This window comes from Eretmochelys imbricata, chromosome 17, assembly GCF_965152235.1.
Source record: "Eretmochelys imbricata isolate rEreImb1 chromosome 17, rEreImb1.hap1, whole genome shotgun sequence".
Lineage (NCBI taxonomy): Eukaryota > Metazoa > Chordata > Testudines > Cheloniidae > Eretmochelys > Eretmochelys imbricata.
Genome location: NC_135588.1, coordinates 7,918,675 through 7,946,639, shown reverse-complemented (window position 1 = coordinate 7,946,639; position 27,965 = coordinate 7,918,675). Strand labels below are relative to the sequence as shown.

The 27,965-nt window shown below is 43.3% G+C and overlaps 1 protein-coding gene across 1 annotated transcript in view; it reads left to right on the top strand.

The window, feature by feature from the left end:
• The first annotated feature begins 2,791 nt into the window (after nucleotides 1-2,791).
• Nucleotides 2,792-27,965, top strand: part of ACACA (acetyl-CoA carboxylase alpha) — a 181,818-nt gene continuing 156,644 nt past the window's right edge. The window contains exons 1-3 of the mRNA XM_077836628.1: nucleotides 2,792-3,021; nucleotides 26,438-26,570; nucleotides 27,300-27,438. Of these exons, the coding sequence (XP_077692754.1) occupies nucleotides 2,795-3,021; nucleotides 26,438-26,570; nucleotides 27,300-27,438 (499 nt within the window). The 5' untranslated portion in view covers nucleotides 2,792-2,794. The remainder of the gene's footprint in view (nucleotides 3,022-26,437; nucleotides 26,571-27,299; nucleotides 27,439-27,965) is intronic.

The following is a 27,965-nucleotide window of genomic DNA, read 5'->3' as shown; positions in this document are numbered from 1 at the left end:
AATTTAAACCGTGATTCTACAACAAAGCTGCAGCGGCAGACCCCTTCATGTATACCAAGACCTATTGAAGAGAACAGGGATCTGCCCAAATGGCTCAGTTTGCAGGAGTTTTCACAAACAGTATAATCTCTGCCCTGGGCATATAGCTGCAGGTTTTATAATTGCTCTCCCCCTTCAACCCCTTCAACCCCCTACCCACCAAACCAAACAGCTATGCCAGGTACATAGACAAAGGTTTTATAATCCCAAACCTGAATAAACACAGTCTTTGTAACCACAAAATGGTTAAGTATTCATCAGAGTTTTTTTTTTTTTTTTTATGGGCTGCATATGGCCCTAATGAAACCAGGAGTTGTGTTGTCAACACAGGTGCAGTTTGATCTAAATAATATACCCATGTACAATCACAGTAAGATTGACTAAGCCAGTCAGATGCATTCTTAATTTTCAGTCTGATGAAAAGAAACTGTGCGGTGTTTTAGGATTGCATTGTCTTGCCTACAGTACAATTACAACTATGTCAAAGACGTCCAGTTGTAACATGATTGTGTCCTATTGATGTTATAATGTGAATTGGTTTTGCCTGTGTAGACCAGACCAGATTGTTCATGTTAAGGGAAGTCTGCTACATGCTTGTAGTTTTCCTAATGTGGCTATAATTGCAGTTTAGAGAAGGCTTTTTAATTGCTTGGGTGACCTTATCTCTGACCCCCACATCACCCCCCCACACCCAGCTGATCTGTGCTTTTCCATACTTCCAGTTGTTTTTTTTTTTTTTTTAAACCATAACCTTCACTTTGAATTTCCTGGCTCCCTAGCAGTTGCTTTTTTGTTTAAACTACAGCAGTTTTCTTTGAAGTTACTGATTTGTATTTCCAATTTTAACTGAAACTTCATGGCTTTTTTTTTTTTATATGTTGTGTTTGAAAGTGCAGTCTTTTGAGTTACAAGAAGAAAAGCTATCCAGGGTTAGTGAAAGGTTGCCCTTCTTGTACAAGGAGAGATCTTGATCTCCAGTCAGAACTATGTACTTGTCGAGCAGGATCACTTTAAAGCCTGTTTGGCACAAGATATGGATGGATGGGAGTATTTTTCCTGAGTCACGCTAGCTTTTTGTTATTTGTCTTAGACTGCAATTGAAAATGAGCTTGGTGGGTCTCCTCATAGTCCCTGTTTGTCCCGTTCACCTTCCACAATTGGGCACAGTTAAGCACAATTGGTAACCTCTGCTGAGGTGAAAGCCCCAGGGCACAGCTGATGTGCTTTGGCACCGCTGTGTAGGAGACCCAGGGGCAGGACAGGATGGAGGTGCAGTGGGAGGATTGTGTGAAAAGCCTTCAAGCTGTAATAGAAGGAGGTTCCATAAGACAGGCTTGAGACATATTGGCATAGCTGCGTGGGAGACGTTCCCAAGGCACCTGCCTGTACCATGCGTGCTTTTACTCCTTCTTTTCCCAGCACTAAAGTCAGGTTTTTTTAAAACACTGGGGGGAAAAATTAAGTTGCCTTTTCCCCCCTCTATCTTGCAGTAACAAAAAATACAGGTTGAATGAAAGGGCCTTTAGATGTTGTGTGTTAGCAAATTGCTCACAAAGCTACCAAGTATTGTCTTGTGAGTGACCAATGGGAGGAAGCATAGTCTGTAGTCAAATGGGACTGGGTGTCAGGAATTCTGGTTTCCATTCTTGGCTCACTGGATGACCTATTTAACCTTCTCTGTGCCTCTCCTTCACCCTCCATACATTGAGTAGCATACCTATGGCACAAGGGTGTTGTGATGACTAATTGAAAGAGCTTGGAGATCCTCTGATTACAGGAGCTGTATATCAATAAATACATAATGCTACTTTTGATGTTTGTCTCTTCTTTTCCAGTTCGTTTTGGAGGTGGATAGCTACTCAAATTGCAGCAATTACAAGAGGTTAGTTATTGTTAACCGTCCTTAATCTGATAGTGTTTCAGTGTGTGACTCTATGCTGATTTCATATTATTGAGTCAGTGTAAGTGATTTTCATTCAATGATTGTGGTTTTTGCCCATTGCTTATGTAACCCAGGCCTGCTTGGTGTGGCTCTCTGTCCCCCTCTAGTGGCAGCTTGACCAGCTAGAATTTGATGAGAATGTTACCTCTTTTAAAAAATACATTCAACAATTGATTTTTGAAAAACAACCATAGCACCAAACATTTGTATTATATTTTGTAAAACAGCCAACCTTCTCTCTTTGAGTTGGCTCTGTGTTTGGTCCCAAGTAAAAGACTGCCAGTGGATGTTTGACTTTATTATCGCACCCCAGTCTGCGTGTTTGTCCCATTCCCATGCTGTGTATTGTATTTTAGATTGTAAACTCTTTGCCAATTATTATATGATCGTGCAGCATCTAACGCAGTGTGCCCCAACCTGGTTGGCCTTTAGATGCTACCAAAATATAAATGTTAAATAATAATAAATGTCTCCATATTGGTTTTCTAACCGTGAATTTTACAACAAAAGTTGTGTCTGCTTAAAGATTGTTTGTCCTTCCTGTAGCTTTTTCTAAGCCAGCAGCTTTCGCAACAGATTAGAATGATCAGTTGCACTGATGCTTGTACAAACAGAAAAGCTACTGAAATAACACAAGTAACTAGTCTGGATCCTGGTCTCTTACCCAGTGTCAGACATGGTATTTCAACAGTGTGTGTCTGACCACAAATGAACCCTGCTTTTGAAGGCTTTCTTGTTTCCCCTAGGAGCTAATACTAACTTCAGCTCTTGCTTTTTTCTCTTTTAGTGCTAAGAGCCCACTTTGGAGTCACTATGGAGGAGTCTTCCCCTACCACAAAGCCCCTGGAGTTGAACCTGAATTCTCATTTCATCCTTGGCTCTGTGTCTGAGGATAACTCAGAGGATGAGACGAGCTCCTTGGTGAAACTTGATCTGCTTGAGGAGAAAGAGAGGTCTCTGTCTCCTGTATCTGTCTGTTCAGATTCCCTTTCGGACCCGGGACTGTCTAATGTTCAAGATGTCCTGGCTAGTCATATAAGGTATGTAAAAACCCTACTAATCAAATCCAGTCTGCGGGCTTTTCTCACCTTGTTCCTTTTAGTCCTAGAAAGACTTTGTCTAGTTACAATGTTGTCGGCTTCCTTCTTGCCCAACTCAACTGAAATGTGAGCTGGAGCACAATGAGTATGGGGCAAGGACACTGTATTTTGTTGCTGTTGGAGGAAGGGCCTCATTTTCTCCCTCTTTTGATAAGGCTTTTGAGGGGCAATATTTGGAGTGAATGAGCAAGACTGATAAAGTTCTGTGATGTACTAAAGCGGGGAGTCTCCAGGACATGGATCATATCTGATAACAGTAACAGAGGAGATGTGATACTGGATCTATCAAGTCTGGTATCTGGCTCTGGTGGTAGTCTAATGACTAGCCATATTTCAGAGGAAGGTAATAATGCACATGGCCAGTCCTATTTTTCTGTGCACTAGGATGGTTGTAGTGTGAGGAAGTGTTCCTGCAGTGACTGGCATATGTCCTGACTCTAGATTTGAGTATGCTTAGCTTGGCTTGCATAGCTTCAAAGGGTGCTTTTGGGCCACAACATTACCCACTCCCTCCTTCTTTTCAAAATCCAGCTATCGTATATGGCGCTATGTTCTGATGGCTTTCAAAGATGGGCAATGCTGCCGGACGTAACGGCTCTTGGCAGGTCATGGTGTCTTTGGCTGAGATTTTCAGAGCTGTCCACAGCAGTTAGAAACAGAACTTCCAGTAATTTTAATAGAAGTTATGTTTTTAAATCCCCTAGATGGCTTTGACAATTTTGTCTATTCTCAGGAATAATGGTGGGGTTTCTTTTTTTCTTCTCCCTTTTCCCCCAAACTCCTACAAGCTTCAGGTGCCCACTGGTGATGACGCCACAGTCAATCATGTTTGACTTTTGGATGGAGTAGTTAAGGCATGTCTTCGTTTTCTTTTAATCTCCGTCCATTGTGCTTGAAATGATTGCTTGCACAGTTGCTGTCAGGTGGAGTTTTATGTTTTGGGTGCTTGTAGTCTGAACGCTTTGTAGATCTCCAAGAAAATGACTGTCTCTGAATGAGAGAGTGCCTTGCTGGTACTCTGTATCGTTTGTAATAATGGGTTTACTGCCACTGGGAGAATTCAGAATTTTCATTCTGAATAATAGAAGCAGCAGTCTAGCAGGGTTACATTTAATGTGGCTGCTGCTTGCAATTCAAGGGGATCTTAGCCTCACCCTTACGAGCAAGGCTACTTCTTCTCTCCTATTATGGCTCGAATAAGATGGACGTGATGATGGTTTCTGTAGGTATCCCCACCGAATGTTAATGTTTGCTATGGAAAGGGAGTTGATTTGCTCTTCATAGGGTCTTCAGAATGATACCTGCCCTCTAGAGATGTTGCATTTCGTTGCTGACCTAAGCTGTTTGTATGAGTTCATGATGGTGCTTGTAATGCACATATGTGTCTGCCTCATTGATGCTTTCAGCATTTTGTGCCTGTTCTTGTACCATGTGAATGGAGTGGGGAGTTCTACGATAATTTTCTCATCTATACTGCCCAGCTCGCCTTTCAGGATGCAGCCTCTGAACTGAGAATGGCAGCAAGCTCTTTGCAACAGGGACTCTTTCTTGCTATGAGCTTGTATAACACCAGCACAATAGGGCACTGATTCTGTTTGGGTCCTCTGGACGCAAATATAATATATATCTCTGAAGTACCCATCCTGGGAAGCAGTGTGATCTAGTGACCAGAGCACAGAACCGGTTCCGTGATTAGCTGTGTCACTGATTTGCTGTGTGACCTCAACCAAAATATTCAAGAGGATCCACTCATTTTGGGTTTCCAAGATGAAGAATAGCCAGGGCCTAATTTTTCTAGAGATGCTAAGCATTCTGTTGACTTTGGTCGGAGTTATGGGTGCGTGGTGAAAATCGTGGCCGAGTGGTCATCAAGTTAGGCACTCGAAATTAATGAATTCTTCTGAAAATATTAAATGAAAATGTCTTTTTTTCTCATCTACAAAATGGCAGTGGTAATAACTACCCACAAATGTATTCAGAGATTTTTGTTAAGGTTTCTGTTAAGCCCTTTTGAGTGTCTTAGCCAAGAGGCAGTGAAATCACAGGCAAGTTATAAAATCTTAATGCAAATCTGGAGGAAATTACCTTTCCAATGACCTTCAGCTCTAATAACAGCACAAAAGGTTTTCAGTAGAAAAGAGAACATGGCCCTCAGACTTCATATGTTGTTAGTCCTGAGGAAACACCATTAATGTGGTGAGAAGCCCTGGAAAGATGCAAGAGAGACAAAAATCAAAGTTCTGTCCACTCCTGCCTATCACTCCTATGCCATTAACTGGCAACAAAAATCCTTAATGCAATAGGTACCCAACCTTGAGCTTTTCTTTCATAATTTGCTTGCTTTGATCTCTCTTTAGATGTCATTTGATATGCAATCAAGTTGAGAGATTTGCCAGTTCAAACAAACACAAAAGTCATGGCCCGAGGCTACCTTTTTAGATTAATTAAAACTAATAGGAGTTTTCATCTTGCCTTTCATCTGAGGATCTTAAAGCATCACTGTTTTACAGATGGGGAAACTGAGGCAAGGTATCATAGAAACGTAGTGCTGGAAGGGATCTCGAGAAATTATCAAGTCAAGCCCAGTGCCCTGTGGCAGGACCAGGTAAACCATCCTGGACCATCCCTGACAGGTGTTTGTCCAACTTGTTTGTAAAAGCTTCCAGTGATGGGGATGCTAACCACCTCCGTAGGGGGCTTATTGCAGAGCTTAACTACCCTTATAGTTAGAAAGTTTTTCTTAATATCTGACTTAAATCTCTCTTGGTGCAGATTAAGCCCATTACGTCTTGTCCTACCTGCGGTGGACATGGGGAACAATTGATCACACTCCTCTTGATAGCCGCTCTTAACATATTGGAAGACTGTTGTCGGGTCACCCCTCAGTCTTCCTTTCTCAAGACTAAACAGGCCCATTTTCTTCAACCTTTCCTAATAGGTCAGGTTTTCTAAACTTTTTGTCATTTTTGTGGCTCTCCTCTGGACTCTCTCCAGTTTGTCCACATCTTTCCTGAAGTGTTGTGCCCAGAACTGGACAAAGTACTCCAGCAGGGGCCTTACTAGTGCCAAGGAGAGTGGGACAGTGACCTCCCATGTCTTACATAGAACACTCCTGTTAATACACCCCAGAATCAGATTAGCCTTTTTTGCAGCTGCATCATGTTAATGACCCATATTCGATTTGTGATCCACTATAACCCCCAGATCCTTTTCCGCAGTACTACCGCCTAGACAGTTATTCCCCATTTTGTAGTTGTGCATTTGATTTTTTTCCTTCCTAAGTGAAGTACTTTGAACTTGTCTTTATTGAATTTCATCTTGTTGAACTCGGATCAATTAAAATTCAAAACGTCCTTTACAAATTGGATAAACTTGCCCTCCAGAGTGTTTGCAACCCCTCCTGGCTTGGTGTCATCTGCAAATTCTATAAGCATACTCTATTCCATTATCCAAGTCATTAATGAAAATATTGAATAGTACCAGACCCAGGACTGACGCCTGCGGGACGCCACTAGATGTGCCCTGTCAGTTTGACACAGACCATTGGTAACTACTCTTTGAATACAGTCTTTCAATTAGTTGTGCACCCACTTTGCAGTAATTTAATCTAGCCCACGTTTTCCTAGTTTGCTTTTGAGACTGTCACGCAGAATTGTGTCCAGAGCCTTACTAAACTCAAGGTGTGTCACATCTACTGTTTCCTCTTATCTGCTAGGTCAGTAATCCTATCAAAGAAGGAAATTAAGTTGGTTTGGTGTGGTTTGTTCTTGACAAATCCATGCTGACTACTCCTTATAACCCTATTATCCTCCAGGTGCTTACAAATAGATTGTTTAATAATTTGCTCCAGTATCTTTCCAGGTATTGATGTTAAGGAAGTTAAGGATGTTAAGCAGTTTGCCCGGAGATGCACAGCGAATCAGTGGCAGTGCTAAGGAATGGAACCTAAATATCTGACTCCCAGTTTCCTTTTGGTAACTATTAGATAACTGCCACCGACTGTAATGAGACAAAGATAAGTTAGTAGAGGGAGTTAGTTTGAGGTCATAGGTTGTGGCTTTTGGTCACTTCATGAGATGCCGCAGTCGTCTACATGATTGCCTGGAGTACTAGTTCTGTTGCTCTGCACTGCCAGATGGAGAACTCTGGTTTGATTTCCAGTCTAGGTCACTGAGAGAAACTGGCTTTGCTGCAGAGAAATCCCACTCAGGGGGCCCATTCAGTAGAGATTTGTCTAGCTAAAACATGGACCTGAGTGTGTCAGAAGGGGGTACTGTCCCGATTTGGTGCAATAGTGGTGACTGCAAAATGGGATGCTTTTGAATTTGGAGTGAAGTTGAAAATTAGGGGAAGTAATTCTTGGTGGATTTTGTGGACTTTGAAAGAAAGAGGAATCAAACATATCACTCTACCCATGTTAAATTGCCAACCCTCTGAGCCACAAAGATTGAATTCCGATTTAATTTAAATATCTGATTTAATCAGATATTTAATGGGGAGTATGATAGAGGTGTATAAAATCAAGAATGGCATGGAAAAAGTGATAGCGTGAATAACATTTCTCTTTCTCACAGTACAAAAACCAGGGGTCACCCAATTAAACGTATAGGCAGCAGGTTTAATATAAATAAGCAGAAGTACTTTTCCACACAGTACACAACTGAACTGTGGAGTGCATTGCTATGGGATGTTGTGATGGCCAAAAGTGTAACTGGGTTAAAAAACAAACTAGATATGCTCATGGAGGATAGGTCCATCAGCTATTAGCCAAGATGGTCACCTCATGCTTGGGGCAACCCTGAACCTCTGGCTGCTGGACATCAGGAGGGGAAGATGGGTGGATCTCCCCAGAATTGCCCTGTTCTGTACACACTCTCTGAAACTCTGGTACTGGCTACTGTTGGAGACAGGTACTGGGCTAGATGGACCATTGGCAGTTCTTATGTTCTTAATTCACGGCTTGTTGCTGGGCTAATGAAGTGGAGCATGTGATCATGGAGATTAAGTGGTGGGTGTGATGTCTGCCCTGTGCTCTAAGCTGAAAAATAGTACTGTTTTACCGAGGAAGGCAGCGAGGGATTTTTATCTATGGATCTGGGCTTTTTGAACTTCAGTAACTTGGCGATTCAGAGAGAATAAACAAACAGTTAATCCTCCTCCCCTTTACTTTCTCCTCCAGCTCAAACACCATTTCACTGCTCTGTGGAGATAAGTTGTTACGCAATTCTGGGTGACCGTGTTATGTAGCACCAAGGTTGGAGTTGTGATCGTGTACGCCCTATTGACCTGGTGTGGTTTCATCAGGCTTGCCGTGTCACTTCAAGCAGAGTTTCACAATGTGAAAATTCAGCCATTGCACTGAAACACAGCTGAGAAAATCACCTCATTAAGATCACCTCACTGTTTGGATTACTCCTCTTTAGTCCTCAAATAACACTCCATTAAACTGTCCTCATCTTCCTGTTTTAGACATTGGAAAAACCCATGCAAAGAGAGGTCAAGTGATCTCACACAGCATGTTAGCTGTAGAGTCTCTGATAGAACGTGGACTTCCTAGCTCCCAGGCTCCTTATCCTACCCACTAGCCAACACCACATCTGTATATTAGAAAATGTATTTATATTATCTGAGATCCTATCAATGTTTGGGTGTAATCCATAAATCAGGAGCTGGTAGTGGTTATTGAGTATGCCAAGTCACATTTCTGTATTTCAGTATCTAGAATGAGTATGTGTTGTGTTATTCCACCTATCAATGTTCATTTAAAACTTGTTAGTCTCTGCTCATAGACACAATGAGATAATCAAATTCTGTTTTGGTGAACAGAAGAGAATAGAACATTGGAATTGACAGAAAACTTCACTTACTAAGTGCTATGATGTTGCTAAAGAAACCTTTGCTGAGACAAGATGTGCAAATAAACTCCCATTACAGCTATAAATCCATGTGGCCTACTAGTTGTGCCAGTTGGTCATCAGTTGACTGATTTGAAAAACTATGATCCAATTCACATGCTTTCAGCTGGAATGTGACACATCTTGCTCTGTTCAGCAGGAAAAATGCCCCCTGAAAAAACAAGTAGACAGATCAGAATATTATTATGAAGCTGTGCCTGCCCGTACGCTACTGAAAATTGCTATGCTGTACCGTTCCACCTTGTTAAAGGGGCACTGTCGACAGAAATCACGTGTTTAAAAATAATTCCCTTCACCCCCCTATGTTATAAAAGCATCTTACATAAGGCTGAACATCTTTAAAAAATGCTTTCATTTGTACTGTCTGTATACTTTTTGCAGTTTACATGACTTGGCCAGTAAAACTTGACCTATGTTTTGTTTCTGGTCAGTTTCACTTTCTCATGCACTAGCCCGACATTGTGTCTTTGGGGTTTACTGATGTCTTCTGACTGAAGACGGCGTTCCTGTCCTGGTATGCCGTGGAGAACTGCAGGGAGCTGTTAAACAGCTGCTGTGTTCTATCCAGGGTTTCAACAATGGTTAAAATAACTCCTAAATGTGTGAACTTGGAAAGCATATTTACTTAATCACATTATGACATTCTTTTGTAACAGTGTGATTAAGTAAATATTTAATAAATTGTTCTTGACTTTTACAAATGTTTTCAAGATGATAAAACCCATATTAAAATCAAGGAAATTCTGCACACTTTTTTCTGTTTACACCTTTAGGCCCCAGTATAGTAAGTTACTGTGCGGGTACAGAGTTGTTCTTATGAAGAATTGCTTGCAGAATTGGATCTTTACCTGTGAGTGTAACTCCATTAAGTCACTGGAATTAATCCCACAGAGAATTTTGCCCTTTCTGCCTCATCATGAGAAAACTTCAGTAGACAAACTTTAACCAGGTGAGTAGTCCACTGGATTACTGAGACTCATGTGAGCAGTGATTCACATGTTGAAGTCTTCTCAGAATGAGGCCCTAATTTTGATACTGAGAGGGATGTCTTGAGCACTCTAGATGGGTAGCCAGATGAGATGCCAGATCTGACATTGAACTTCGCATGATAGCACAGAGCACTAACCAAACAGCTGATCTATTTTTGTGTTTTTATTTTAAGTTAAACAAGTAGGCTTTGGTCCTGCTAAGTTTTAGGCAACTGTGCGACCTTATGCACATTAGCAGTTCCATTGTAATCGATGGTATATCTCAGGCCTCGTCTACACTGGGGAGGTGGAATCGATCTAAATTACACAACTTCAGCTATGTGAATAACGTAGCTGAAGTCGACGTACTTAGATCTACTCACCACTGTGTCCTCACTGTGGTGAGTCGACTGCTGCCGCTCCCCCGTTGACTCTGCCTGCGCCTCTCATGGAGTACAGGAGTCGGAGGGAGAGCGCTCGGGGGTCGATTTATTGCATCTAGACTAGATGCAATAAATTGACCCCCACTGGATCGATCGCTGCCTGCCGATGCGGTGGGTAGTATAGACATATCCTCAGATGCATACTTAAGTTTAGGAACGATCAGGTCTTGCTCTGGAATTTCCAAGCCATGCACTGTTGCAGAGGAAATTTTTCTTCACTGATCTGATTTCTCCCCTTCCAGCTCCTCTCCATATTTCCAGCCATGTGGCCACTACTTGAATTGAAGGCTCCTCCCTTAATTTGCTCTCTGTGCCACCAGTTGCCATGGTACTGCTGAGGCCTGTTTGAGGAGACTTGCATCAGAGCTTGCATCTCCCAGACAGAAGGCCATTAATGAAGTGAAATTCTGTGCTGCTTGCTGAGGGCAGCAGGGTTGTTTTCCCCCCCTTTTGCCTTCTTTGCCATAGGTCAACAACTGTCAGCTCAGCAGATAGAGGAGGGTGATGCATATCCCTGATAGACGTTTCTGCAAGTTGCTGAAATAAAACTGTATCTTAAAGGAAGCATTGCCAAAACAAATAATTTCTGTCAATCTCGTCTCCCTCCCAATCTCTAGCCTTCACCATTGATACTGTTTGCTTGTCCTTTGCGCTTCTTAGTCTAGACAGTGAAACTAGCATAGCCAATTCACTTTGTTTACACTCCGTTTTGCTTTCTGGTTCTCAAACACCATTGTAATATTGCTGAGCCTGAGTTTGCAACTGTCATAAATATAAAGGGAAGGGTAAGCACCTTTAAAATCCCTCCTGGCCAGAGGAAAAACTCTTTCACCTGTAAAGGGTTAAGAAGCTTAGGGTAACCTCGCTGGCACCTGACCAAAATGACCAATGAGGAGACAAGATACTTTCAAAAGCTGGGGGGAGCGAGGAAAAAAAGTGTGTGTGTGTGTGATGCATTTGCCAGGAACAGAAAGGAATGGAGTCTTAGAACTTAGTAAGTAATCTAGCTAGATATGCATTAGATGCCGTTTGTTTAAATGGCTGAGAAAATAAGCTGTACTGAATGGAATGGATATTCCAGTTTTTGTGTCTTTTTGTAACTTAAGGTTTTGCATAGAGGGATTCTCTATGTTTTGAATCTAATTACCCTGCAAGGTATTTACCATCCTGATTTTACAGAGGTGATTCTTTTACTTTTTCTTCTATTAAAATTCTTCTTTTAAGAACCTGATTGCTTTTTTCATTGTTCTTAAGATCCAAGGGTTTGGGTCTGTGTTCACCTATGCAAATTGGTGAGGATTTTTATCAAGCCTTCCCCAGGAAAGGGGGTGTAGGACTTGGGGAGGATTTTGGGGCAGAAAGATGTTTCCAAGCGGGCTCTTTCCCAGTTATATATATCTGTTAGACACTTGGTGGTGGCAGCAATAAAGTCCAAGGGAAAAAGGAACATAGTTTGTACCTTGGGGAAGTTTAACCTAAGCTGATAAAAATAAGCTTAGGAGGTTTTCATGCAGGTCCCCACATCTGTACCCTAGAGTTCAGAGGGGGGAAGGAACCTTGACATGGTGGCAGAGCAGTGGGATTAACTTGAAATCATTTTGAGATCAATTTGAGATTTTTTTGAACCAGAAGCACAGATTTTAAAAGGAAATATTTTTTTTCCTTTGGGCTGCTGGAAAGCAGGTTTTAAACTGATAGCAGTTAGAGTTTTTTTTCCCTCCGCTTGGGGGCCAGAGCGGAGACAAAAGGGGATTGTCTTTTGTGAGCTGGAGTTTTCTCTACCTAAAGGCAGGGTAGTTAACCTCCTGCAGGGAAATTCACAAGTCTTCAGGTCTGTGAAGTTGTTTTTTACCTAAGAACAACTAGAGGGGTTTTCTGTCTATTTGGCTGGAGATAAAGGTGTTTACCCTTCCCTTTATATTTATGACAGCAATACTATCAAGGGATGTTGAAGTTGCCTTGAAAATTGCATTAAATTGAAAACGCTCTAGTCATTAACTAGTATAAAGTTTTTTTTTATTATTTTAAAAAAAGCCCCAAAATCTAAATTTTGGGTCTAAACTAATTGCCTGATTCAATACCTACTAAAATGAATGGTTTCAGAGTAACAGCCGTGTTAGTCTGTATTCGCAAAAAGAAAAGGAGTCCTTGTGGCACCTTAGAGACTAACCAATTTATTTGAGCATGAGCTTTCGTGAGCTACAGCTCACTTCATCAGATGCATACCGTGGAAACTGCAGCAGACTTTATATATACACAGAGAATATGAAACAATACCTCCTCCCACCCCACTGTCCTGCTGGTAATAGCTTATCTAAAGTGAGCAACAGGTTAGGCCATTTCCAGCACAAATCCAGGTTTTCTCACCCTCCACCCCCCCACACAAATTCACTCTCCTGCTGGTGATAGCCCATCCAAAGTGACAACTCTTTACACAATGTGCATGATAATGAAGTTAGGCCATTTCCTGCACAAATCCAGGTTCTCTCACTCCCTCACCCCCCTCCAAAAACCCACCCCCATACACACACAGACTCACTCTCCTGCTGGTAATAGCTCATCCAAACTGACCACTCTCCAAGTTTAAAACCAAGTTAAACCAGAACATCGGGGGGGGGGGGGGGTAGGAAAAAACAAGAGGAAATAGGCTACCTTGCATAATGACTTAGCCACTCCCAGTCTCTATTTAAGCCTAAATTAATAGTATCCAATTTGCAAATGAATTCCAATTCAGCAGTTTCTCGCTGGAGTTGCCATCCACAGCCTCAGAAACAACTCTGACATCATAATCAAAAAGGCTGACAAAGGAGGTGCTGTTGTCATCATGAATAGGTCGGAATATGAACAAGAGGCTGCTCGGCAGCTCTCCAACACGAGTTTCTACAAGCCATTACCCTATGATCCCACTGAGAGTTACCAAAAGCAGCTACAGCATTTGCTCAAGAAACTTCCTGAAAAAGCACAAGATCAAATCCGCACAGACACACCCCTGGAACCCCGACCTGGGATATTCTATCTACTACCCAAGATCCATAAACCTGGAAATCCTGGGCGCCCCATCATCTCAGGCATTGGCACCCTGACAGCAGGATTGTCTGGCTATGTAGACTCCCTCCTCAGGCCCTATGCTACCAGCACTCCCAGCTACCTTCGAGACACCACTGACTTCCTGAGGAAACTTCAATCCATCGGTGATCTTCCTGATAACACCATCCTGGCCACTATGGATGTAGAAGCCCTCTACACCAACATTCCACACAAAGATGGACTACAAGCCGTCAGGAACACTATCCCCGATAATGTCACGGCTAACCTGGTGGCTGAACTTTGTGACTTTGTCCTTACCCATAACTATTTCACATTTGGGAACAATGTATACCTTCAGATCAGCGGCACTGCTATGGGTACCCGCATGGCCCCACAGTATGCCAACATTTTTATGGCTGATTTAGAACAACGCTTCCTCAGCTCTCGTCCCCTAAAGCCCCTACTCTACTTGCGCTACATTGATGACATCTTCATCATCTGGACCCATGGAAAAGAAGCCCTTGAAGAATTCCACCATGATTTCAACAATTTCCATCCCACCACCAACCTCAGCCTGGTCCAGTCCACACAAGAGATCCACTTCCTGGACACTACAGTGCTAATAAACAATGGTCACATAAACACCACCCTATACCGGAAACCTACTGACCGCTATTCCTACCTGCATGCCTCCAGCTTTCACCCTGACCACACCACACGATCCATCGTCTACAGCCAAGCTCTGCGATACAACCGCATTTGCTCCAACCCCTCAGACAGAGACAAACACCTACAAGATCTCTGTCAAGCTTTCTTACAACTACAATACCCACCTGCGGAAGTAAAGAAACAGATTGATAGAGCCAGAAGAGTTCCCAGAAGTTACCTACTACAGGACAGGCCTAACAAAGAAAATAACAGAACTCCACTAGCCGTCACCTTCAGCCCCCAACTAAAACCCCTCCAACGCATTATTAAGGATCTACAACCTATCCTAAAGGATGACCCAACACTCTCACAAATCTTGGGAGACAGGCCAGTCCTTGCCTACAGACAGCCCCGCAACCTGAAGCAAATACTCACCAACAACCACATACCACACAACAGAACCACTAACCCAGGAACTTATCCTTGCAACAAAGCCCGTTGCCAATTGTGCCCACATATCTATTCAGGGGACACCATCACAGGGCCTAATAACATCAGCCACACTATCAGAGGCTCGTTCACCTGCACATCCACCAATGTGATTTATGCCATCATGTGCCAGCAATGCCCCTCTGCCATGTACATTGGTCAAACTGGACAGTCTCTACGTAAAAGAATAAATGGACACAAATCAGATGTCAAGAATTATAACATTCATAAACCAGTCGGAGAACACTTCAATCTCTCTGGTCACGCAATCACAGACATGAAGGTCGCTATCTTAAAACAAAGAAACTTCAAATCCAGACTCCAGCGAGAAACTGCTGAATTGGAATTCATTTGCAAATTGGATACTATTAATTTAGGCTTAAATAGAGACTGGGAGTGGCTAAGTCATTATGCAAGGTAGCCTATTTCCTCTTGTTTTTTCCTATATCCCCCCCCCCCCCGATGTTCTGGTTTAACTTGGTTTTAAACTTGGAGAGTGGTCAGTTTGGATGAGCTATTACCAGCAGGAGAGTGAGTCTGTGTGTGTATGGGGGTGGGTTTTTGGAGGGGGGTGAGGGAGTGAGAGAACCTGGATTTGTGCAGGAAATGGCCTAACTTCATTATCATGCACATTGTGTAAAGAGTTGTCACTTTGGATGGGCTATCACCAGCAGGAGAGTGAATTTGTGTGGGGGGGTGGAGGGTGAGAAAACCTGGATTTGTGCTGGAAATGGCCTAACCTGTTGCTCACTTTAGATAAGCTATTACCAGCAGGACAGTGGGGTGGGAGGAGGTATTGTTTCATATTCTCTGTGTATATATAAAGTCTGCTGCAGTTTCCACGGTATGCATCTGATGAAGTGAGCTGTAGCTCACGAAAGCTCATGCTCAAATAAATTGGTTAGTCTCTAAGGTGCCACAAGGACTCCTTTTCTTTTTACTAAAATGAATGGAAAGGTCTCCTACTGAATTTGGATAGGGCCCTATGCCCGTTTAACAAGGGGGTGGTTTTGTAACTGCTTTAGATTATACTGGTGACATGTAAACTCTTTATTTCTTTCTTTTCTTAAACTGTCAAGCAGCTCTTCTAAAATCCATCCTACTATTCCACCCCCTCAATACAATAAATAAGAGAAGGTGATCTGCAGATCAAATTGAAAAGTGTTTGTGCCCCCATCCTGCTCTTTTTGAGATGTACGAAGAGAAATGCTGCTTTTTCCGCCCTTCAGTATATTTTTTTTATCCTTTCCTCCAGTGCTTTTACATTAGAAGTGCTAAGTCCAGAGTCCCTTTTTGTTGGAAGATTTTGATGATATACTCAGAATGGTGCTGCGATTCCACAGTGATGAGTGATATATATATTCACAAAGACGATCTTTCTAATTAAAAAGATAAAGTATATTTTGCAATTTAATAAAACCTTCCATCTAAGAATTTTAGGGCCCTCTTCTGAGGTCTGCTAAATGCCCTCCATTCCCATTATAGTTAGGAGGCACTCAGCACCTCAAAAGATTGGCCCTGCTAAGTGCTTTTTAGACATTTAGAGGCCCAATCCGAGGCGCACTGAAATCAGTGGAAGGTCCCCAACTGACTTCAGTGAGCATTGGCTCAGGCCCTAGGTGAACTAAGTCCTGCAATACATCTGGGAAATAGGGAAGTATCAATGTTCCTAGTTTATGGAGAGGAAAGCTGAGGCACAAGGACGTGTAGGAACTCGCTGTGCTGGGAAATAACCAAGATCTTCTGACGTCTAAAACTGTGTTTTTAATTACAAGGCCATCTTTCTTGAGGCAAAACCTTTGAGTAGGAAATTTTGGGAGAAACATTTGAAGTTGTTTACTGTAAAAAGCACAAATATTTCCCTCCAGTTCCCCCATTTCACCTTTAAACCTCTGTGACAAGGAGCACTAGATGTCATCCCTTGTGGAGCTCTTCAGTGCTGCTGCAAACTCAACTATGTAAGGGGTCAATTTTTTTAAATTTTTTTTTTAAATACCCTTGTCTCTGCAGTGTAACTTGACTTGAAAACTAAATGACTGATATTACAGGAACTTGCAGAATTACATGGAGGATCACATTAAAAAAAAAGACCTTTCGTAAGAGCTGATCCCAAGAACTGGTATGTGGATGGTGGATTAAGTTTAGATTATGGGGCTCAGGATTTGTATTTAATGGCAGGTTTAAAACTAGAGTTTGAGCCTGATGGCACCAAAATCTTGTGGAGTTTCTCCCAGAAAATGGCAGAAATGTCACCAGTTTAGTTGCTCTTGCTAGATTTGGAGGACATCTTGGCACTGAAGTAGAACAGCCCCTTCCTGCTTTGGATCCAACACTGAACCAAAACCAGAGTGGAAAATATGAATTCAGGGATTTGAATCTAATCCTCATCTCACCCCCTTTCCTGAAGTTCAAAGGCAATCCAATTCAGGGTTCTGGTGTTGTCATCTGTAGGCCAGATTCTGTTACCTTCACTGCTGCACTATTGTTACTCTGGAATTGAAATTGGTGGGACTACTCTTGGAGTAAGGTACTAGTAGTGAGAGAAGGGGTGTCAGAAATGTGTTTTTTGTTTGCAATGCAAAATCTTAGTGACTCCCAGCTCTCTCTCTCTACTTGGAATCTGACTTTAACATCCTCACTTGAAGCTACTGTGCCAACTTCATACAGAATATAACTCTATTGGCTTAATTCATGCCAGCAATTAATCTGGTTTGTTCCTTATGCAGCGCAATTGCAATGCAATTCCTTTGTACACTAGGCCTGCTGGGAGGACAGGTAGTAAGAAAAGAAAACATAAGACAAGGTTCCTCTCCTGAAGAGTTTACAATCTAACTTGGACAATATAATATACAGGCCAGCTGTACAAATGCAGGATGCATGATCACTGTGGAGAGCTAAGCAAGAAGGACTGGGAGATTAAATAGATTTTGAGAGGAGATTTGGCGAAGGAGAGGGAAGGCATTTGACATATGGAGGAACTGGGAGTCTGCTCCAAGTGAAAAGGAGGTGTAGAAAAAGATGCAAAGCACCTTGCGGGGGAAAAAAAAGACAAAAGGAATGATTGAAAGAAGGTATGGAGGGACATGTGGAGTGAAAGGTTCTGGATCAATAGTGCATAGGAACTGCCCATTGGAATCTGCGAAAAGCATTTCCTTGAGTTCAATGAGCCTGTCGTGCACTAAGAAAGCAAATCTGTTGCCCCCATAATTACAGCAGAGATGCCGACTTGAAAATTTCAAGGCACAGTAGTAATTTCGGTGATCACATATTCCAGTGGTGGCCAACTGTGAAATACACGTTACAGAATAATAATTGAGAGACTGGATTTGTGAGTTACGAAAAGAAAATGAGAAATGTCACGATGCTGACGACTCTGCAGCTGTTGCAGTCAAAGCACCCAGGACAGGAAAAAGGAATCTTGTTTTGGAGGCATGAAATCACTCAGCCCTTGGGCTAGGCTGGGTCCTGTGGTTTTTGGTTCCAGGATAATTATTATGGGCTACAGTCTCCCCTTGATCCCTGCTCAGAATTCACATGGATATCGGTATGGGGAACATCCTGAGCAATACAGGGGATGACATATGCCTTATCACAGTGTTTCTCAACCTTTCTAGGCTACTGCTGCACCCCTTGCAGGATTCTGATTTGACTGGCATACCCCAAGTTTCACCTCACTTAAAAACTAGTTGCTTACAAAATCAGACATAAAAATATAAAAGCGTCACAGCTTACTTCCCTGTTTTGTCTGTATGAAATTTTAGTTTGTGCTGACTTTGCTAGTGCTTTTTATGTAGCCTGTTGTAAAACTAGGCAAATATCTAGCTGAGTTGACATACCCCTTGGAAGATCTCTGAGTACCCTCAGGGGTATGTGTACCTCTGGTTGAGAACTACTGCTGTATCGTGCCCAGTCTTTAATGACTTAAGGTCCGTAAGCATTGGCCTTTCAAGCAAACAGATCTGAGACCATTGATGTCATTTTATTGAAACCAGTAGGATGAAATATGACATGTAACCCTTCAAGGGTTCAGAAGTAGAACTGCGTTTGGTTAAGTCCAGTCAGTTGTCTTCTCCGATATCCTTCCTACTTCTTACCCAAAGCATATTCAGCCATTCCTTTATGTCTAAAATAGCCCTCCAAAGCTACTTGGTTTTCTAAATTGCATGGGTGTGCGCTTGCTTTGTCTGTGTGTCTCCGTAAAATAGCTTGCAAGAGCAGCTCTGAAACTGGAGTAGATCATAATATGCGCTGCGCTTAAAGCTTCCCACTCAGATTAGATACATCTGTAAATCAGCATGAGTAAAAAAACCACTGCATTCATGATCAGAGCAGACTCTCCACACCCTTTGCAGGCCTAGTGTGCCAAATAATCCTTTCAGGGTTTGTGTGTGTGTGTGGGTGGGTGTGTGCGAGCGAAGACTGCATTGCAAACAAGCCAGCTAATGCATCACTGCCTCTGGAATAAACTGCTACGTCACTGATAGGCATGTTACAGTGCTGGGATCAATGCAGGCTCCTAGTTGGAATGTGCGTCAGGTACGTGTCTAAAATGGATGCTCTCCATTTGTTAGAGATCTGAATGGGAGACAACAGCATAGGTTTGTCTTTTTGTCTAATGATGGGCCTGGTGCCAAAGAGAGGATGAATTTCTTGTGTTTACTGTAATTAGGGTAACATGGACAGTGTCTGTGTAGTTAGATGCTCGGGAAATAACCTTTGCAGTGTGTGTGTTGTTTGGGGTGGGTAGGGGGAGTATTATATCAGAATGGTACTATCCTTGTGCAGAATGTCTCTTGAGGATGTGTTGCACCAAAGTCATGTGCACTGATTTGGTAGCATGCCTCACAGTGAATTCAGCTGCTAGCAGACGTGATTCATGTTTTTAGCCAATGCTGTGGCTGCTCCAGGCTTGATATAATTGTAACAGAGGCGGTAGATTTATTCTTCCATGGCTCCCAAGTTTGGAGACTGAGTGGGTTTGGAATGTGGGGGGCTCGAACATTTGGCAGACATTGTCATCTGCCTGATGTGTGGAAGGGGGAGCTGGAAGCGCTGGGAGCACCAGCTCTGCTGTAGCCCTCCTGGCAGGCTGCCAAGGACCTGGGAGCTTGGGCAGTCCATGTAGTGGGCTGCCCTGGAGTTGCGGACCCCTCTTCCCCAACAGCCCACTATGGAGGAGCTGGGGAGTTCATTGAAATTCGACTGTTTCTATGCAGTGTTTCAAGATTGGCAAATTCCTGTGGGGAAAATGAATTGTGGCAATTTTTCTGTCTAGCTCTGCCTGCCTCCAAAGGTCCCTCGCACTCAGTGAATGTAAGCAAAGGCTATCAGTGGAAGTGATGCATTTAGTTGCTGGGTGAACATGCCAGTTGCTTCATTAGCCATGAAGCGATTAACCAGGCCTGCGCCCTAGACGAAGTATTGTATCTGCTGTGCCAATGCTTGTTAATGCTGGGATGAAAGGGTGGCTTCAGAATAGTGGGTGTTAATCTCCAGGTGGGTAGGCAAAGCAGTTTGGGTCCCTGGGATCCCAGGTTCCCCATCTCAACAGCGTGTGGTTTGGTTGAGAGCAGCTTCCTAATAAAAATTAAAATTGGGAGAGGAAGGCAGCGTGGAGCAATTCCATGAGCAGAGCCTGAAGGAATCTTGCCACTGATGAAGGAACTGACAGCAGCAGCCCCTCAGGACTTGCTGCTTCTTTTCCTTCTCTATCACGTCAGGAAGGGACAGAAGCAGTCATGTTTCCGCACAACAAGCCTCTGAGCACTCATCCCAAAGTTTGGGTGTCAGAATCCAGAACACAGCCAAATTCCATGGCTTTTGTACAAAGGATCAAACCAAATCTCTAGGGCTGATCACCCCAAATTCTGTGTGCGCATTGGGGTCTGACATCCAGATCCAAATTTTTGCAGCTCAGACCCTTCCACTAAGTCTTTTACCCCCATTGTTCTCTAGTCAGAAAAGATTCCCTTGCACTGCAGCTGCTCTATCTGCTTCCTTCTCTGCAGCCACAGGGTGTCTTTGTGTCCTTCCACCTTTCTGCTAATAAAGCTCAGGGAAAGTGGATCCACACAGGCCTTTTTGCCTGAACTTTATCAGACATGGCAGCTTTTCCCCCTCTCCCTCACCATGTGCCCCTACTCTTAATTCCTCTCTTTGTCTCAGTGCACTGGCTTACCTCGTCATTGCTCTGGCACCCTGTTGACCTGCTTCAGGCTTCTGCAGACACCGTGTTAAAAGCTGTAAAGGCCAAGAAACTCTACTGGTTGCTGTGGGTGCGTCCTTATTGAAATGATCTTTGGATGGTTCTATAGTTTCCCTCCTGTCACTCGTGCTGGCAGACCCTCTACAGGCTGGGTTCCAGGCTGTACTAGTTTAAACTATGTGATAACTGGAGATGGGTCCCTGTACTTTTCAGGATTTGAAAACAGAATCCGATTTCTGCATCTAGTTCTGATCTCGCAGCGAGCAGGATGTTGTTCTACCTTTTGCTACATACACTTACACTTCTTACGGCTTTTGTGCTCAGAGGTCCCCAGTGTACCTTTTTGTGTGTGCTTGATGCTCATGTTTATGTCTATCTTAGGTACTTACAGGGCTCTCGTCACCATAGTATCTGAGATCCTCACAATCTTTCATTTATTTATGCTCACAGTACCCTTATGAGCTAGATAAGTATCATTATCCTCATCTTAGAGATGGGGAACTGAGGCACAGAAAGACTAAGTGACTTGCCGAAGGCATCACAGCCAGCCAGTGGCATGGCATGGCAGGGAATTGAATTGAAGTCTCCTGGGTTCCAGGCTAGTGCACTGGACCATCCCTCGTCCTGTCTAATCCACACCATCGTTCTCTGTGTGACTGGAGAAGCTTCACATCTGATTCTCCTCTGTTTAACTGTGGGCACATGTTCTGTGTCATCTGCCCAGCATGGTGACTTTATTTTCAACCTGATCTAGATAGCAGTCCTTTTAGCTTGATGGAATTCTCTGGGATTATTGGCTCAAAAAGGAACACCTCAGTGGTGGCCCCCACCCCCCATTGCACCCATGCAGCTTCTGAGCAAGTGCTTGCTGATCCACCGGCCAGTATCCATGTATCCACCAAGGCATTGTGTCTGGGTGTGTTTGCCATATATTCCTGACAAACAGGAAACTGTGGAATCTAAAGTGTATTCTAAAGTGACCTCACTCTGTGAGCGGAGAATGATCATTGCAATGAAAAGCCATTTTGCAGCATGAAAACTGCAGCAGCAATATTGTCTCTTAAACCCAATTACATAACCTGTGGATCTTTTCTTTCTCCTCCCTGATCAACCCTCTTCTCTCAAATGCAGATCAGGGAAAGCTGCTGCCCCAGCTGAATATACACACCATGTGTCACAGGGACAGAGAGAGAGAGTGGCTGAGACTGAAGAGGGTGGGGAAGTGAGAGACAAAGGTTAAAAATCTGAGGCAATCAGGGAGTGCTGCTGTTCAAATCTAGTTCCAAGAGGGACCATACAAGTTCAAAGGAGGCACTTTGTGCCTTTCTCCTTCCAGCAACTACTGTAAACAAGTCATAAACAAAATCCAAATCTGGAAATCCCTCTAGCAGACCGTCATGGAGGATTCTGCAGAGGCAACTCAAGAGGTCAGGTACCACATGCTCCAAAGGTAAGAACTGCTCCAGCTTTACTGTTGTGGTCGGACATTACAATTACATCTTCACAGCATTGAGAGGGTTAGAGACTTTCCTCTGGAAAATCAACACCGGATCTTTAATATTTTTCAGTGGTGATTTGATCATCCTTGGAATTTTGGATTGGTAGGAGGCGTTTGGGGATGCAGTTTTTGCGACCGAGGCTTTATTGTGTCGTAGCAAGAAAGTAAATGTGCTCAAAGAGTGACAGGGATAGATCTTCTTTGAATTGCTGCAGAACTTTCAGTTCAGCTTCCAAAACTGCAACAGCAAACTTTCTAGATAGGGGCTCTCAAGAGACAACCAAATGCTGCAGCTGTGTTCAAAGTGACTTGTTGCCATTCCTTGCCAAGTAACTTAGACTGTAACTGTCTACAGCTGGGCTGGCTGCTGGTTTTGCACAGGATAATTCCTGCTTTGTTTGGTGCTCTTTCACATTAGGCAATACTCCCCCTCTACCAACCACCCTCCCGAAAAAGTAAAAGCTTCTTTCTTCTGCCCCGAGTTGTTACATACTCTCAATTATTAGTACTTAGATTCCGTGTATCAGTATGCTGCCTATTACTAAATAAACTCTGAGCTATACCTGCAAGCAGTTTGTTTTATTCTGAATATCTAAGCCCTGGTCTTGCAAACATTTGTGTGGGGGGAATCTGTGCTCTTGAGTACTCATTTGAAGTTAGTGGGACTAACACTGACATGCATAAGCGTTTGCAGGAGTGGACCCCAAATTTGTACTTTGTCCCTTAGTTCTCCTGTTTGTTGATTTGTCGGTTTCCAGTAACCATGTAATCAAGAGTGACCTCTTCAGTCCTAGGTTGCTGTGCAATGCATATACTAGGATGTAGCACAAGTTCTGCTTCTCCGTTGCTGTACTCTAATTTACGAACTGTTTGTGAGATGTCTGTGGCTTACTAAAGTTCCAGTCTCCCCTACATCTTTTCTCCCTTTCTATGCTGCTTGCCCTGGTTCTTCTTAGGCCTGGTCTGCTCCTGAAACTTCGATTGACCTAGCAACATCGCTCAGGGCTGTGAAAAATTTCTTGCCCTGTGTGATATAGTTCAATCAACCTTACTCTCGTTGTAATCGCAGCTCGGTCGATGGAAGGATTATTCCATTTACCTAGTTGCCAACTCCTGGAGAGGTGGATTTACTACAATTTGGTGCCTAATTCTCTTAGGTTTAGGACTGGGCTTTTCAGAGGGGATTGTCTCCTATCTGCCTCCTTTGCCTCTTCCTATTCTTGGCTTCATGCCTCCTTTCATGTCTCCCTCCCATTGCTTGGAACAACTTCCCACTTCTCAGAATTAGTATAAAAAAACAATTTGGCTTGTGAAACCTTCTTTTGTGGATCTCTTCACCAGCGAGGCCTCTGTCTCCCCTTGCAATGGAAATTTCCCCCATGTGTCAGAAAATGGCTCACGCTGCAAATTAAACCTTTGTTTGTTGAAATTAGGATTTGTGGCTTGTTAAGTAGGGTTCATGCTGGACAGGCTGCCATAGGCTGGATTGGTCCTCTGTACTGCTCAGGCACCCCAAACTTGCTAGGTGTGTTTATCATTATTTATTTCCTTACCGGCCTTGATTTTTCTGGCAAGTTCCATTATTAAAGGGTCATCTTGTCTGCCCCCTTCCCTCTCTCCTCCCCAGTGGAGTTGCTCAATGCCACCAACTCTTCAGTAACCAGCCTAGTTCTGGGGTTCCCAAGCTGTGTACCATGGCCAAAGGGAAGGCCACAGAGCACGTGCTGGTGGTGGGGGTGGGTGGGTGTGTGTGTGTGAGAGCGCGCACAGCTGGCTGGCTGGCCGGCCAGCCATCCTCCTGGTTTCCAGCTACTAAAGGCCAAAAGTACATGAGGTGGTGGAAAGGATCACACAATAGTGAACGGGAAGGGAGGTGCCCACCAGGCAATGTGGGCGACACTGTGAAAAAACTTTAACAACCTCTAAAATCTAATTAAAAGCCTAATAATATATACCCTCCTTTGTAAAGAACTGCACTATGTGTGGAGTATGCATGGCTGAGTAAACAGGCTTGTGGTGTTAGGCTCCTATCTAACGGGCCGGGGTAAGGATTGATGCTGGACACAAGTTGCCACCACGTTTATTCCCGCTGGAGGAGAGATTAACTCAGAATGGGAGTTGGCAGGTCTACGCAGTCATTTGCTTTGGTTGTGCTTAAGGCTGGCTTTTTCTGGCTTTCAGCTCATGTAAGATGATTTTGAACAATGTGCATTCTTAGTAATGTGCAAATAGATGCATTTGATTTTGGAGACTGGCGTCCAGCTTCCCCAGTAAGTGCCGAGCGATGCTGAATTTAAGAAGGAGGTTAGCTAGGTCATGTGAATTAGACGCAGGCTATTCTTATATAGAAATTGGCCAGGTTATGTGCATACCTACAGTCCCCTTTTTGTCCTCTATTATGGGTGCATATGCCTGAGCATACATTTTCAGCTCTAGAGACAGCCAAATTTGAGTTGCTGCCTTTTAGGCTATGTCTCCACTAGAGAGCTCGCAGCACTGCCGCTGTAAGCTCTCCAGTGGACTGCGCTAAGCCGGTGGGAGAGAGCTCTCCTGTGGCCTTAATTACTCCATCCCCAATGAGCGCTGGCAGCTCTGTCCACACCAGTGCTTAGGTCGGTGTAACTTACGTCGCTCTGGGGTGGGTGTGACTAATTCATGCCCCTGAGCGACATAAACTTATGTCGTCTTAAGCTGTAGTGTAGCCATAGCCTTAAAAAGTGGCAAACAACTAGCTCACATAGAGAGTTTTACAGATGATGGGCCATTTCACTGGTGTCACTGTAAACTTTGGTCATGCTCTGTTTTACACCTGGTTTAAAACAGCTTCAGGTAACAGGTTTAACATGGGTGTAAATGGGGCTTTAGGGCAGAACAAAGAAATGGAACCTGTAATTACTGAGGCTATTCAACTATTATTGGTGTGCTGGGATTTACGTGAGTCATTTCCAGTGCATCAGACTGAGGACAGAGATTTTGGGGGGCATTTGTAGAAGGGGAACATCTGAAGAAAGGAAAGTGAGGGTAAGTCTACACTGCAAAAAAGACACGTGGCAGTGAAACTCAAAGTCCAGCTCAACTGACTTGGGCTTGCTCTGTGGGGCTCAAAATAGCAATGTAAGCGGTTGGGCTTGGGCTGGAGCCCTGGCTCTGAAACCCTGCAGGGCGGGAGGGTTTTGGAGCCTGTACTCTAGCCTGAGGCTCTACGCTGCTATTTTTAAAAAGACCTAAATGTCCTTACTGTGCCAATAATGCTGCAGTGATACAGATACATGCAAGAATAATCCTTCGCTCTTGTTTTAAGTCTTCTACCTGAGAATCTGAGTGCTTGATAAATGTTAGTGAATTAAACCTTGCATCACCCTTGGGAAGCGTGGACAGATTTTATCCCAATTTTACGTTGGGGAAACTGAGGCACGGAGAGGGACTGATTTTTCTCATAGTCATGCACTGGGTCTGCAGCAGAGCTGGGTATAGTCTTCATTTAACCAAAGGATTGTCCTTCATTGTTTGCATGAATTATGCAGACGAATGAATGAATAGAATTCAGACTTTATTGACTCAAAGTAGTATGAGCCACTGTCATCTTTTGGAATAATGGTGGCTGTAGCAAGGAGGGATAATACTGAAGAGCTATGTGTTGCTGTAGAACTGAACTGGTTGATTGGGACTTATTGACGAACTGGCCAGCTACAGAGTTACAACTAGAGACTTTTTGCAGTGACTTACGGAAAGGTTTTCTTTAGAGATATGGGGTTTTGTTTTGTTTTGTAGATTACATTTGGAAGACGGAACCTGTCTCTCCTTGTCATTACTCTGGTTCCCTAGATATATTAGCAACATCATGTTGGGATAACGTTAACTCTGCCTTTCCGTGTAGGGACATAACTAGCAATTTATATATGTACTGGCCATTCAGTTCTTCCCCTCTCCCCTCCACTGGCCTCAGTGACCCACACCTATAATCTGACCATTACATGCATCTTGTAAGTAATTCTCGTAGAGTTCACTGTGAGTGCTCAGGCTTGGAGACTGAACAGTTCTGCCAATCACCATAAATAATTTTGCCCAAAGGAAACTTTAAAAATTTGCCCACTGGGGCATCTGTGAAATATACCGACTTGTACCCCCAAGTCAGCGGAGTCACCCTTTTTTCTTTCCCATAGGCCCAGTATGTCCGGCTTGCACCTTGTAAAGCAAGGCCGGGACAGGAAGAAAGTTGATCTACAGAGAGATTTCACTGTGGCCTCCCCTGCAGAATTTGTTACTCGTTTTGGGGGGAATAAAGTTATCGAGAAGGTAAGTGATTAGCTCTTTTGAGTTGTGGTTTTTTTATTATTTTATTTGCATTCCCACCTCTATCAAGCTATTTTATCTGTGTAACACAGGACTCTCAGGCTAGTAAATGCCAAATATTGAGACTTCTGGAACTGAAAGCTACATTTCTGCCTGTAACAATGATTCTTTCGCTTTTTTTGCCATGTTGGATAAATATCCTGTCACTTCAGCCTCCTGTGACAATAAGCATGAGGCTTGATGAAATTGATGTAGAATATGACTCTCGGATGTTAGAGGTGTCTGTTGAATGATCCAGGGCATCTCGGCTGTCAGTGTGGGATTATATTTTTATAGTTCTTTCTTCACTCTAGTTTTAACGGTCTAATGAGAGAGGCTCCTTCCTCATCCCATTCCCTGGAGTTGACAAGAACTCATTGCAAGTGTTGTAGCAGCTGGTGCTGCAGGCTGCTTATTGGTCCTTCTCCAGCATCCCATCCTGTTCTTCAAGCAAAGTGAATTTGCATTATATTAAAATCTTAATGGTCAAGCAAGAGCTGGTTTCTGAGTTGATTGCTGCGGAAAGGAATGCTTTTGTTGAACTGAGAGAGGTCTGTGTTGAGGAAAGGGCTTGACCAACAGGTCAGATGAAATGCACTCAGGAGAAACAAGTATTTGAATAGCCTCTCTCCCTTGCTGCCTAGTTCTTCTTGCCCCTTGGTTACCTCTCCAACCTGTTTCTAATCTGTCTAGGTCCTTATTGCCAATAATGGGATTGCGGCAGTGAAATGTATGAGATCCATCCGACGCTGGTCCTATGAGATGTTTCGAAATGAGCGTGCAATCAGGTTTGTCGTCATGGTGACTCCTGAAGATCTGAAAGCAAATGCAGGTGAGTTGTAATGACCTGTTAAGGGAAATAGCCCCTCCTCCACTCAAAACTTTATGCGTGGGCAATATGCATAATGGTGTGCGTGAGCACAGAGTGCATATTTTTGCTCACCCATCAAATGACAAGTTAACTCGGGAGGAGATTAAACGCTTTTATCTGAAACTATAAAGTATGTAAAGCCCCAGTCAGATGATCTTTTGAGTTAGCTCTTGAGTCATGGATTTAAAGCCATTTTAGATTTGATGGGAATATTTCCCCTCTCAAACCCTGGTTTCTGTTTGCTTTTTCACTTCTAGATTTGACACATGTGTATAGACACTTAAACAAGTACTTGTTTTCGGTCTTAAACCAGGAGGCCTTTTGAGATCGCTTGCATTTGCCTTCAGTACAAAGAGCGAAACTGAGTGCATTGTAGACTCACAAAGTTACATCTGAAGTGTTAATTTTCTCACTGCCTTAAAAATGCAGCAAGCTGTGAATAAGAAGTGTCTCTGAGGGCCTCCTTTTGGAGGGAGAATGGTCTGGCT